General features: G+C 48.9%; 4 protein-coding genes across 4 annotated transcripts; 2 read left to right on the forward strand and 2 right to left on the reverse strand.

Moving 5' to 3' along the window:
- Window positions 1–565: 565 nt before the first annotated feature.
- Window positions 566–4,689, reverse strand: LOC117895159 (peroxisomal targeting signal 2 receptor). Its single transcript, XM_034802614.1, has 4 exons — window positions 4,667–4,689; window positions 1,896–1,993; window positions 1,074–1,817; window positions 566–1,013 (listed from the first exon to the last, which is right to left on the reverse strand). The coding sequence occupies exons 2-4, from the start codon at window positions 1,985–1,987 to the stop codon at window positions 839–841; spliced, it is 1,011 nt and encodes a 336-aa protein (XP_034658505.1). The 5' UTR covers window positions 1,988–1,993; window positions 4,667–4,689; the 3' UTR covers window positions 566–838.
- LOC117895158 (phosrestin-1) lies at window positions 2,985–4,656 on the forward strand. The gene is made up of 3 exons (XM_034802613.1): window positions 2,985–3,930; window positions 3,990–4,184; window positions 4,249–4,656. Exons 1-3 carry the CDS (start codon window positions 3,075–3,077, stop codon window positions 4,401–4,403), a joined length of 1,206 nt encoding a protein of 401 aa, XP_034658504.1. The 5' UTR covers window positions 2,985–3,074; the 3' UTR covers window positions 4,404–4,656.
- A 711-nt stretch (window positions 4,690–5,400) lies between the features above and the next one.
- On the forward strand, window positions 5,401–6,868 carry LOC117895161 (ataxin-2 homolog). The gene is made up of 4 exons (XM_034802616.1): window positions 5,401–6,210; window positions 6,280–6,296; window positions 6,477–6,597; window positions 6,668–6,868. The coding sequence occupies exons 1-4, from the start codon at window positions 5,458–5,460 to the stop codon at window positions 6,734–6,736; spliced, it is 960 nt and encodes a 319-aa protein (XP_034658507.1). The 5' UTR covers window positions 5,401–5,457; the 3' UTR covers window positions 6,737–6,868.
- Window positions 6,869–8,336: 1,468 nt separating this feature from the next.
- Window positions 8,337–11,388, reverse strand: LOC117895160 (cuticle protein 19.8). The gene is made up of 3 exons (XM_034802615.1): window positions 10,980–11,388; window positions 10,730–10,900; window positions 8,337–8,899 (listed from the first exon to the last, which is right to left on the reverse strand). Exons 1-3 carry the CDS (start codon window positions 11,292–11,294, stop codon window positions 8,540–8,542), a joined length of 846 nt encoding a protein of 281 aa, XP_034658506.1. The 5' UTR covers window positions 11,295–11,388; the 3' UTR covers window positions 8,337–8,539.
- Between the last annotated feature and the right edge of the window lie 2,200 nt (window positions 11,389–13,588).

Below are 13,588 nucleotides of genomic sequence, written 5' to 3' on the forward strand. Positions count from 1 at the left end.
AACAGTTTGGATGCTGCTGCTGCTGGTGCCTGTCCAAAGAAATCAACGCCAATTGGCTTCAAAGCAAATATTTGCCCCAAGTGGCAGTTAGAGCTCAGTCTCCAGCCTTAGGTCTGAGGCTAATGACAGGATCAAGATGAGGAAGGGAGCACCGGCTGCTGCCTCTTCACACTCTCTGTGATGGGAGCCAAAAAGGTGCGAGAGCTGGCACACCTTTCTGAGCCACAGGCCACTGTCATAGCCACAGCCACAGCTTGTTGACTGTGTCAATTCTGGGAATGTGCCGTCAGAGGGTTTCAGGCAATAAAACGTTGCACCAAATTAGCGCTTTATTGCGTGTTTGTTTGGTCAGACGCAGAACCCAACCGGAAAGGGACCGTATCCTCGTCAGCGCCGACTGATTGTTTGGCACCTCCTAAAGCCCAGTGCCAGTGCCGTTAAGTTCTTGTTAAAGTCCCAACACTGAGTTCAAATTATAGCCATGGGGCATGAAATTTACTGGAACAACAGTCAGCCCCAGCCATAATTCATATAATCCACAAAATCCATATAATATATGGTAAGCTTTTATTGACATTGATGCAGCACCAGCAGCAGCACCTGCCTGCGGTTTTATCACACAACTATTTACACATCATTTTGATCCTTTTGATCCTCATTTCCGCGAGGATCGATCGTTAACTGTCTGTCTGTCTTCTTCTCTTGTCTTTGGTTCCTTAGAGGCTGTTTATAGCTGGGCTATCTATCGTCTTGCGGTGGTGCACCTTTCTTGTAGGCCTGGCTATTATCACATATCGTATCGATTTTTCTTCCAGTTCCTCCCTGGAGGAACATTCGCTTAGGCAGCCCCATCCTGGATGAGGCATTTGGGTGTATAAACATTGGCCAGCGAATCCCAGCCACAGTCTGCCAGTTGATGGGCACGATGGGGATTCCAGTCTAGGCCGCAAACGAATTCCGTGTGCTGTTCGTTGATCTCCTGTGGGGATTCGCCACGTTCCAAATTCCAAATTCTGTGGTGAACAAACAGATCCTTTACTTGGCGCTCTTTAAATGAATCAATTAAAACTTACCTTGTGGTAAAATCATAATTTGCCGATGCCAAAACCGTAGAGGAGTGCGGGGAACAGGCCAAGCGCCGGACGGCAAACTCTCCCGAGTACAGCTCAAAGACATGTGTCCGCATCTTGCGCAGATCCCAGCCTCGGATGAGGCCATCCGATCCACCAGTCACCAGGATGTTCCGATCAAAGTGGCTCCAGTCACAGGCGAGAACTTCGCTGGCGTGCGCCTCGATGCTCATCAGGGGTTTACCTGCAAAATCAAGAGAATTCCATAAGTTCAACTGTCCGTCGGTACTCACGCTTGCAAAGAGATTTGCGATCAGTGGCGAAAACTTTGCGCAATAGATCAAATCACTGTGCCCCACAAAGGTCGTGATGGAGTGCTGTCTGTTGCAGTCCCACAGCTTCAGAGTGCGGTCCCAGCTGGCGGAGAGGAGCGTGTGGTAGTTCCACTGCTCGCCCCAGTCCAGGCTGTAGATCTCGTTCTTGTGCTCCTGCAGACAGATCAGCGGCTGCTTGGGCGTCTCCTGTCCCTCCGCCGCCTCGGCATCCAAGCCAGACCAAATCTGCAGCGAGCCATCGCCCGAGGCGGTGGCTGCCACATCGGCGGCATAGGGACACCAGGCCACATCAAACAGACCATCCGACCACTCCAGACGGCACAATTCACTCAGATTGGGGCTCTGCCCGTCTGAAGTGGCATTTTGGCTAAGGAGAAAAAGAGAACCACCACCGGCCAGACCGTACAATTGGCTGCAAGATCAAGGGAATACAAACAAATAGTTGTGTTAGTTGTGGGGTGGTTGTTGGGTGTGCTTGTATAGGACTCACCTTGTAGCTAGCAGCAAATAGTTGGCCTCGAAAGGCGAGAAGCGCAGGCTATAGCCATGTCGATCGGTTGTGGTGTGTGTCTTTGATTGCATTTTTAGCTGCAAAAAAAGAATACGAATTATTAAATAAAGAAAGCGAAACTCCACAGACGTAAACACATTCGATTCTGTTGTTGTTCTAGCAATTATCTCTTTTTTTTCGTCTCCCTTTTGAAACTATTTTGCGTGGACTTTGGACGATCACAGGCTGCAGCCCCGCGCTTAGCCTCAAGAGATAAGCTTCCACTCACTCTCACCCCAACCACCATCACAACAACAACAACAACAAATTGCTGACAATTTCGAGGGCATCTACTGCGTTTTGCTTATTTGGAGACACCTTTTCTGTGTTTATGTTTCCCTGGTTTGTTTTTGTGCTACAGATCGTAATCGAAGATAAAATCTGTGTGGGGGATTGACGGCTTGATTTGTTTCTGTTTATTTTTGCACACCCACCGCACAACAACAGCAACAAAATATCGAATTATGAGGGGCCCCACCTACTGCGTTTTGCTTATTTGCAGAGGCTTTTTCTTTGCGGTAGGTTCCCATCGGAGGGGATTTGCCAGCTCTAAAAATGTATTCTAGGAAGCACACCTAGACGGGCAATGTCCAATCAATACATCAATATCTGTCTGTATATTTTTTGATCCGACTGGAAAGCTGCAGAGCTGCAACTTTTAGGGCTTCCACGCGTGGCCTCTGCGAAGTTCTGGCTGCGAGTTCTTTTTGGCTGGCATGACAGGCCCTAATCCTTTGTGGAACACAATTTATGCAACAGTTGGGTGACCTCGCACGAGGTCGGAACACGACTTGACATTAGCCAATTTGGTCAAGCGAATGGGAAAGCTACGGGAAAAGCGGAAAACCCACACCGGAAAATCCACACCCACCCCCAGGGAAAACGCAAGAACTGACATGTTTGCAGTTTTTCTTTTGGGCAGCCGGACTGCATAACGCCTAAATCCAGTTAGTGGCCACAAACAGAATGCCCCCACGGACAGGGCAAAGGTATATAAGCAGGTCGTACGGCTCTGGCGTTTCGCATTTTCCTCCGGCGAACGGAAAACTCAGGAGCTTCCAGTCGGAAACGCAAACACAATCGCAGTCGTAGTCGCAAGTCAAAGGAAAAACCTTAGTTATGGTTGTCTCCGTGAAGGTCTTCAAGAAGGCCACACCCAACGGCAAGGTCACATTCTATTTGGGCCGTCGGGACTTCATCGATCATTTGGACTACTGCGATCCCGTGGATGGTGTGATTGTGGTGGAGCCGGAGTACCTGAAGAACCGCAAAGTGTTTGGCCAACTGGCCACAACCTATCGCTATGGCCGCGAGGAGGATGAGGTCATGGGCGTCAAGTTCTCGAAGGAGCTGATACTCTCCCGGGAGCAGATTGTGCCCATGACCAATCCCAACATGGAGATGACACCGATGCAGGAGAAACTGGTGCGAAAATTGGGCAGCAATGCCCATCCGTTCACCTTCCACTTCCCACCCAACTCGCCCAGCTCGGTGACGCTGCAGCAGGAGGGCGACGACAATGGCAAGCCCTTGGGCGTGGAGTACACCATTCGGGCGTTTGTCGGCGACTCCGAGGACGATCGTCAGCACAAGCGGAGCATGGTCAGCCTGGTGATCAAGAAGCTGCAGTATGCGCCCCTGAATCGCGGCCAGCGGCTGCCCAGCTCGCTGGTTAGCAAGGGATTCACCTTCTCGAATGGCAAGATCAGTCTGGAGGTTACGCTGGACAGGGAGATCTACTACCATGGGGAGAAGACAGCCGCCACGGTGCAGGTGTCGAACAACTCGAAGAAATCGGTGAAGAGCATCAAGTGCTTCATTGTGCAGCACACGGAGATCACGATGGTGAATGCGCAGTTCAGCAAGCATGTGGCACAGCTGGAGACCAAGGAGGGTTGCCCCATTACACCGGGCGCTAATCTGACCAAGACCTTTTACCTCATTCCGCTGGCAGCCAACAACAAGGATCGTCATGGTAGGCAAAGGAGCACTCAGCCTTGTGGCACCTCTCTCAGTGTGTGTCTGTTCCCTTAGGTATTGCCCTGGATGGTCATTTGAAGGATGAGGATGTCAATCTGGCCTCCTCCACCATGGTGCAGGATGGCAAAAACACTGGCGATGCCTGCGGTATTGTCATCTCCTACTCGGTGCGCATCAAGTTGAACTGCGGCACCCTTGGCGGTGAGATGCAGACTGATGTGCCGTTCAAGCTGCTGCAACCGGCACCGGGTAAGATTCTCCTACTGTCAGAAGAGGAATATCCCCCGCACTAATTGGGATTAATCTCCTTTAGGCACCATTGAAAAGAAACGCTCGAATGCCATGAAGAAAATGAAGTCGATTGAGCAGCATCGCAATGTGAAGGGCTACTACCAGGACGATGATGATAATATTGTCTTTGAGGACTTTGCCAAGATGCGTATGAACAATGTGAATATGGCCGACTAGATGGGATCCTCTGATATATATAGATAGATATCTTTACATATGTTTTGTTGTGAAAAACTGCGTCTCGAAAGCACTGAAAACTTGTTGCAGCAGCAGAGGGCCACGCACTGGCCACAGAATCTTTGTATTATAATCGTCTAATACTCTCTCTCTCTCTATATAGAAACAAACTTTGGTGGATCTAGAGTTTATATCCTACCCGCTGGGACCACGTGTCCCTGATCATATTATAAATGTGTTATGGTTATATCTAGAGGACTCACCGCTGTGTATCTGTGTTTCTGTATCCAAATTGTTGTGGTAATCCGTAGTCGGTTATGGTTTGGTTTTTGGTTGGGTGTTTTTTGGGTGCTTGGGCAGATGCTTAGGCGTTCAACTTCAGAAGTCGAATGATGGACAGAGCTGCGCAGCAGAAGCAGGAAGGTTCTCTAGGCCTCTAGCCTCTAGGTCTAAGGGTGTCTCTGCTGCTGACAGTAGGGGTTGCAAAAGAAAGCATCCGTCTGCTGCCTATAGGTCAACCCCTTTCAACCCCCCCAGCAACAGGCTTTTCCTTCGAGCCACAGCCAATGGGAATGCAGATAAACTGGCTATGGCAGATCCACCAAAGGAAGTTCCTTTTCGCACAATGGAAGGCGTCGAAAGCTTTTGAATATGCTAAAAAGTTCTAGTTCTGAACTTGCCCTGACCTTGGAACCGAAACGACAGCAGCTGCCAGCCAGTAATTCTAGCGCCTCATCATCATCCCGGGCTAAGAGTTGTATAAGCCACAGACATAACACAGCTGCCCCCTGCCCACTGCTGCCCAACTGGTGCACGCTCCATTCGAGCATTGCACAACCAGAGCAGAGCTGTGTGGCTGGGGCTGGGGCAGCATCGATCGATTTCACACACCGCTGACTCCTGGCCGCCCGACTTCCGGCCTAGAGGAGAGTGTGGTGTGTGTGGTGTGTTGTGTGTGTGGTGTGGCCAAGAGCCAAGCCCCAAATAGGGCCAACTATAAATGCCAATGCTGTTGTCAGAAATGTTGCCACAAATTTGACGAGAGTGCAACGCGATGGAGCTGCCCAAAAACACTTGCAATTCTGCCTTTGCGCCAATCCTGCTGCTCCTGCTGCTGCTCCTGCCCAGCCTTAACTCCGCTCAGCTGCAGCCACATCATTCGTACTATCATCATCATCATCACCCCAGATCTCAGCTGTACTACGAGGCGCCACGCCTAAGGCGTTACGAGTATGCCCCCAGCTCCTACATCACGGGCTATCCATTGGCCACCGCTGCCTCCGCTCCCGCTCTCGCTGGGCACTACCAGCAGCAGCCACCGAACTTCCAGCTGATCAACTATCGTCCCAGCTATCAGCCTCTGGCCCTGGAGTACCAGCAGCAGCAGCCGCCCCTGCCAGTTCCTGCACCGGTGCTGCCCTCCATCTATCCACAGCCGAGCGTCCAGTACCAGCAGCGATCCATTGCCCCGCACATGGAGCTGGCCAAGTATCGTTACGAGGGGAATTATCTGCCAATCCAAAGGGTCGTAGGACCAGTTCCGCCTCTCCAGCAACAGCAGCAACAACAACAGCAGCAACTGCGTCGCGTGGAGGAGCCACTGCAGCAGCTTTACAACGTGCCACCGGCTCTGTTTACCAGCGATGTGCTGCACGTGATTCCGCCAAGGATAGCCAGGCTGCAGGAGCAACATCAGCAGCCGCAGCAACAGCAGCCGCAAACGGAACGTCCCAGACGCAATGCGCAGGTTGACTTACAGGCGGATGCAGAGACTGCAGAGACCAGAAGTCAGCAAAGGGAGGCTGCAGCGACCAGAAGTCAAGAGAAGGAGGCAACAGCGACCAGCAAGCAACAAAAGGAGCCACCAAAAATCAAGGAAACCAAATATTTTCAGTAAGAAATTGGAACGTTCTGCTAAGTATTAGGCAAACTTTAAAGTCACTTCTTGAGAGTTCCGATTTCACTTTACTTTTCCCTGCTGCTATTCAAGCTTCCCAGACATTTTCGCAGCGATAAAGTTTCTCTGAAGCAAACACTAATATCCCAAATTCTAATCCCTGCCCTTCCCTTTAGTGATATTTTTATGCGTTTCGATGGACCCCATTCGCGCTCCCACGGACATGTCCTGAAGCAGCCCAAGGCCGAGGAGCGACGCTTTGAGATGCAGCGTGGCACCAATCGCTACAAGGGGGAGGTATGGCAGGGAAACCATTTCAGATCCTAGAAATATTCACGCTAATTCGCAGAACTTCCCATCTGTTTAGGTAATTTGGACAGATCGTCAGGGCAGTCATGGCGAGCATCGCTGGGACATGGCTCAGGGAAAACTCTGAGCGCAAAAAGGATTCTGATCTCACTTTCATATTTGCATATTCCTCTGCCACCAAGCACTCTCCGCTCCCCTAGCCCCTGCTCTCTCACTGTACATACCCATAATCATATATAAAGATCGTGACTTTTCATAATTCTTGTGTATTATTTATTTAAAGGTAATGATTTGGCGTGAAATTTGAAAGGAAATGCTGCCCAAGAGATTTGCATAAGAAAGATAAGAGTGGAGTGGATTCTGATTCTGATTCTCATTCTGATTATTCGTTGTCTAAGGTCAGTGTCGGGGGGTAGGGGGATCTTCTTAGCAGTTTTTCTCACGCCTGGGCCACTGATTGTCCGAACCGGTTACACATCTTTGCAGAGAGAAAAGGTCAATCATGTCCGGGAACGGGCAGGCGGCGGCTATCCGTTAGTTGCAAACTGGTTCTAGACAGTGACCCTCTCTAGAATGTCCTGCAGTCACTTACATAGTTACAGGACAAGGCAGAGACAGACAGCCAGCTAGACAGTCCATCGTTTGCCATGCGGGCATGACGGAGATATGCAAATGCAAAGCCAAAGGATTGTAGGAGCGAAGGGGGTTGCAAGATTCAGACGGAGAGGCAGCATACGGATCTTGTAAGTCGGGTGACCTTACACAGGGGTTGCATTGTGCCACTGTGCCACTCATTTGCATAGGTATCTTCGATTCTTCGACCTCAACGAATGACACACAAGACAGAAATGCCCACACGGCCGTAGCCTGAGCGACGAGTCTAGTGTCCAGTGTGTTGATTAACAGCTGACCAGAGAACATCAAGTCTTTTGGAATGTGTGTAGATCCCGTCAAGATCAATATTGGGTCCGTTGCATATGTAAATTTGGTGGCAGTTCGGTGGCAAGGCATGGGCCCATGCTCTATGCGGGTCATTAGAGAAGCGATCGTACCAGCCCGCGACTGTCCAGAACCGGTTCGTAATCGTCTTCATGGGCGATAAGGTCATCCTTTACCCCATCCCCTCTCTAACTCTTTCGCTGTCTCTGTTGGTTCTCACACGCTTTTCCTTAATTTATGCAAGGACATTGCAAAAGGACACTGTCTGAGGCGATTGCGATTGCTGTCTGTGCCTGGATGGTTCCCAAGTGGCAACCGGTCTGACCGGTCCGGTCCGAGCCGTGTCTTCGGGTGACCACGATCCATCCTGGTTCTGGCTTCTTCTTGTGAGAACTCTTCCACATTAGATGGCTGGCCTTTGTCAGCGCCTGAGACTGCCCAAACGGGTTGTCCTCCTTGGCCGCTGTCCTTGCCCTGCACTGCGGATGAGTGTCATTCGTATGTCGAGATCTCCTCTGGTCTTTGCCAATTGCTGCAGGGGTTAGGACCCATTGATTTATACGCAGCTAAATTTGTTTACCATTTGTGAAGGCTTGGAGAACTCTTCGCTGTGACCTCAATCACAGGAATCACACGAGGAGTTGTAAGTGGAGTGGGGAGGTGGGGCAAAGCTGCATTGAGAGTAGGTCAGATGAGACGTAGAGCAGGCAGAATGGATGTAAAGTAGGAGAATGATTGGCCAGCCTTTGGCCAGATTTCCCCGAATAAACCTTGAAACATTTCTTATCTTTTTTTGACAATTTTCTTTAATTTAATATTCTAAACATGAAAGTCGAACCTAAATGAACATGACATACGATATAGATATAGAAATAATGTTATGATCTCTGCCGATAACGACATAATTACAGACTACATGGACTTGCGGAACTTTCAAGAGAACTTTCAGACAAAGAGAGAGAGAGAGAGACACCTCTCACTCACTCACTCTCTACTGGTACTGGTGATATTGTGGCTGCTGCTGATGCTGCTGGTACTGCTGCTTGCCGGGGCTGTGGCTGTGGCTGGGGCTGTACTCCTGCTGGCCCTTGTGGCCGCTGGCACGGAGCAGCTGTGTGGCAGGCGGCTGTGTGGGGATCTTCACCACAATGTCGGTGGGCTCGCGTATGACCTCGGCCTTGAAGCCCTCCTTGGGATCCGCCGTGTACTTGACGGTGCGAATGAAGCCATCGCTGTCGACCACCGAGTAGCTGCCCTTGATCACGGAACCATCGCGCACCTCCTTGCGGTTCTGATAGTTGGTGAATTCATCGTCTTTCACATCGAAGCCGAACTGGTACGAGGAGTTTTGCTGCAAAGAGGGGAACACATTTAATTGGGATTGCAAATGTGTGTGTGTGCGACCCACTTTCGTGTCAGAGGCGATTGCATCATCGAACACACGAAGCGAGCAGGCGCATGCGTGTAGGCGCACCTCACTCTCAGTCCCACTTCCCCAACTGCAGCTACAACCCCACAAACGCAGTCCGAGTACCCGACTCCCCGATACACGCACAAGTGAAAGTAATTTTGGTGGTGCCGCTTGCATATTTTAATGGCCCACAAGGCGCACGATATCAAAGCACAAACTGCAGGCATTGGATATCGGAACGGATTGGATTGATCGTGTGGTTATGCAACTGGCAGGCGGCAGAAACGCCCCTCCTGTCTCTCAGTCTCTCTGGAAACTCCATTCAGGCATTAGATAATTTATGCACAAGGTTGGGTGTCTCTTTGCACTCTGAGGATGAGAGACCTTCAAGCTTTGGCTCTAAATGTCGGAACAATCGGAACATCTCGTTTCCCCACAAACTGGGTTAAGGTAACCGCCAGAAGCATGACTTCAAGGCGTGGCCAAATCTGCAATCTTTTAGCCCAAACAAAAAATAGAAACAGAACCACAAACAGCAAAAAAAACACTCTGCAAATTGGAAAGGCAAAAGCCAGCAGCGAATTTGGCTCTAAAGCCGGTTCTAATGCGTGCACTGTCCACTTGCACGGAATTTGGTATGGGAATTGGGTCTTAGACAGCCATTTGGTACTGGTCCTTCAACTGCAACTGCAACTGGAAGTGGATGTGAATGTGGAAGTGACTTGTTTGGGTGCATATGGGTCGCCGTTTGAAAGTGATTGTATGGCGGAGAAGGCTGCATGTAGCTGCAGCATTTTATGGCGACCTGAAAGCACTAATAAGACTGCAATTATTTGGGCCATAAAAATGGTAATGTCTAGAAGTAGTTCAGCTCTTAAAGTGTGGGCCATAAAACATGATAAATGGCAGTGGTCTGGCAAGGCAATAATGCAACGAGTGTATTTAACATAACTGGATGCTGGGCAGTTCTTTGGGGATTGCAAATCGATGGCTGATGGTAATTAATAACTTTTGACTGGATTGGACATGAAATAAATGAAAGACACGATTGAACTCTGCATTTATCTGCTCCCTATAGACATTTCCTGTAGGTTCTCTCCCTTCTGTTAGAGTTTCTATTAAGATTTAAATAATTTCCCTTCCATATTTAATCTCTTTCAAGAGCGCCTCTCTTCTCTCCTCTAATCTGGCATATAATTCCTTTCCTGTTTGCCCAAAACTCCTCATAGTGCCCAAACATTTACAATTATCTTTTCGCTAATACAAAAGCTCAATAAGTTGTCCAACCCAGAGACAGAGAGAGAAAGAGAGATGAAGTGAGCTTTTTGACCCCATCTGGATGGCTTTAGCTCTGATGGATTATGGCTAATGTGGTAACGGATATGCAGCAGCTTCCGCATGAGCAGGCCATAAGTAAACTGCTGCTGCTGGCCAAGAGAGTAAACGGAGCTAACGGTTAACAGCCAGGCCAATTCACATGCACCACAGAGCCACAGAGGCAACAGACACTCACAGTGCATATGTGGCCGTGGCCAAAAACCACAGCTGCTGCTGCTGCTGCTGCCGCTGCCACTGTAGGAGGCTGTGGTTAATGAACCCCAGTCAACGACTAACACCCCCTACTCCCCGCTGTCGTTGCATGCCTCAATTGTAATTATGTTGCTGCGGCTGCTGCTGCTGCGGCACTCAAGCGAAAAGGAAAGTGCGCGAACATCGAACTCGAACTCGAATTCGAACTCGTTATGGGATTTTGGACTCCATTTAACTTACATCATCGTACTCCTCCTCCTCCTGCTGCTGCTGCTGGCGCTGCTGGAGCGAGAGCTTTTGCTGTCCTTTGCCCAGGAGCGAGGGTGCCTGGTAGGCGGGCTGCTGGACACGGCGTGGCGGTGGTGCCGGAGCCGCCTGCTGCACCTGCTGGCGGTACACGGACTGTGGCTGCTGCTGCGATTGGTACTGCAAAAGGTCGATAGATGGGGAATACCAAAGGGATACTCGTTTGGGGGCTGGCGGAACTCACCTGCGGCTGATAGTCCCTGATGGCTGGTGCCACATATCCCTGCGGCTGCTGCTGCTGAGCGCGTATCTGTTCGGCCACCGTGTCCTTGATGCGAATCTGCTGTCCCGCATTCACATACTGTTGCGTCTGCTCGGAGTTTTGCTCGTAGATGGGCGTCTCGGCGCCCTGCGACGACGATTGCTGCTGCTGTTGCAGCTGCTGGTAGTACTGCCGCAAGTAGGCGGGATCCACGCCTCCCTGCTGCTGCGCCTGCGTAATGGCGACGCACAATGCGGCCGTGGCCACCACAAGGAAAAGTTGCATTTGCATTTGCATTGTAATTGGAATTGGAATTATTTTTTGGAACACTTGAAACACTGTCTATCGCGCACTCAACCCACTTTGGAGATACTTTTGTATCTGCGCTGTCTGCGGGCCCCAATTGCACTTTTATATCGACAAATGTTGGAGCGCCTAGCAACTAGTTCTCTCTCTCTCTCTCTCTCTCTCTCTCTGTCTATCTCTCCCGCTCTCTGTGGCTCTGGGTCTCTCGTGTCTCTCGATGGCTCTTTACTGATTTACAACAGCTGTTTTGATGGCGGGGGACTCAAAGCCAGCTCTAAGCCATTTCCGTTGGTGGAGCATTGTCTGTGTGTCTGCTGCATGGATTTGGTTTGGTGCCTCTACCCTCGACCTGTGGCATTGTTTCGATTGAAACTACTGTTTTTTTTCTTTGGTGCTCCACTTGCAAAACAGAAACAAACATTACGTGATTTGAAGTCCAAACAACAGTCCAACAGCTCTAACAGTGTAACAGAGCGTGTACAGCCTGTGCCTGTGCTGTTAGTTAACATTGACAGCTGATGGACAATACATTTGTGGATCATGCAATCTTCCCTCATATTTTAAATGTAAATTAAATTGTGGTTAATTCCATGCCATGCCACAATATTTCTTTATGCAATTGCCTTGCGGCTTCCTAACCATTAGATATTCATCCTCTTAATGGGCGGGGGCTTACAGGTTCTTGAGGTCAATTGCCAGCTGGCAACAAGTGCAACGATAGTCTCGTCTCTTCTCCATTGTTTCCAATAGGGTTTGACCCAAATTTGTGTAAAATGTTTTTCAGTGTCGCTTTTGTGACTCGTATCCGCCCACCAGCCATCTATCGGTATCTGCCTATCCATCTAATGTATCCATGTATCTTGTGTTGCGTTTGCGTTGCGGTTGAATAGGTTTCAAGCGATCTTTGATGTTGCCAAATCTTTTGCATTCGAAGATATTCCCCCCGAGCCCAGCCCTGTGTCATGTGTAATGTGATCGCACGTAGGCCAGACCCAGCCCCAGCCCAGTGTCATTAAACCTCGATCAAGTAAAGATATTTGCATAGCGAAACAAAGACCTCCTCCCTCTTTGGCAAAATTTGATATTTGATGGGATTACAATTGCCTCAGAGTCGCTGGCACTCGTATTACAGTAACAGTTACGCCCTGAATTTGCATGGATATCTGTTTGTCTGTCTGCCTACCCGTCTGTACGTGGCTTGTTACCATGCAGGAGGTTGTTCGGCAAGGTCATTCGGTGGGGTTTCGGAGTGGGGACTGAATCTGAGCTGCAATCGAGGTCTATGGCTCGCTTGTGATCCCATTTGTGGGCCGAAACAATCGCATTGCCCCGATACGGAGCAGCAATCAAAGAAAACTGAATTTGTGGCTTACTTACCCGTGAAGTGAAAGTACATTATGTGTGTTTTTTCTGTGTTTCGTTTCACACAATTGTTATGCACATTAAACACGTACCACACTCTCCTCGACTCTCCTCACGACTCTCCTCACGGAGCAACAGCCACTCTTAAGTGACTTATTTCCATTCCAAATTAAAGTCAAATTTATGTTCATTTTTCAGCGCATGTTTGCGTATAATTTCAATATAAATACGTTTAATTTGTGAAGTGATTGATGATGGTACGTTCATTCACGTTCCATGCCCCGATGTGGACGACTTGCAGCGTCATGTTATGCACAGATTTTCGGCTACTCTTTTAGGGGTTGGGCCTGGGGTTAAGTTGGGTTGGGCAAGTGGGAACCCATAGGGAGAGATGGTAAACCAATGAATTTTGCTGCTATATTCGTATTCAAATTATTTTTAATTGAATTACGTTTGAAAAGATGTTGAAAGAGAGAAAAAGAGCTGAGAGTATTATAGAAATATTTTTGTTACAGGTGCATTCAACCATCGCAAATTACCGACTTATTGTGTTACAATAACCATACAATAACAATGAACTCCCAATAACATTTAATTTATGTTTATAATTGACTCTTCTTTTCAGCACCTCTGCCTTGGCCATGGCATGCACCTACCAGCTACAAGGTGAGTCCGCAAAATGCAATAATATCTGCTCTATAGTTAGGCATTCGAACCCTTGACTTTACATGCTTTCTGTATTTACTCTACCCATTCCAGTGGCAACAAAAACAAGCCATTGACATCTTCGCTTTACCCAATTCTTCAGTTACATTTATTAATTAAAACATTTCTATACTTATTACAAAGCCATGACTAGATAACCACTCACCGTCGTGCAGAAAAGATTTCTGCTGACAAAAGAATTTCTATAAAACATAAAA

The sequence above is a fragment of the Drosophila subobscura genome, chromosome J (genome assembly GCF_008121235.1).
Source record: "Drosophila subobscura isolate 14011-0131.10 chromosome J, UCBerk_Dsub_1.0, whole genome shotgun sequence".
Classification (NCBI taxonomy): domain Eukaryota; kingdom Metazoa; phylum Arthropoda; class Insecta; order Diptera; family Drosophilidae; genus Drosophila; species Drosophila subobscura.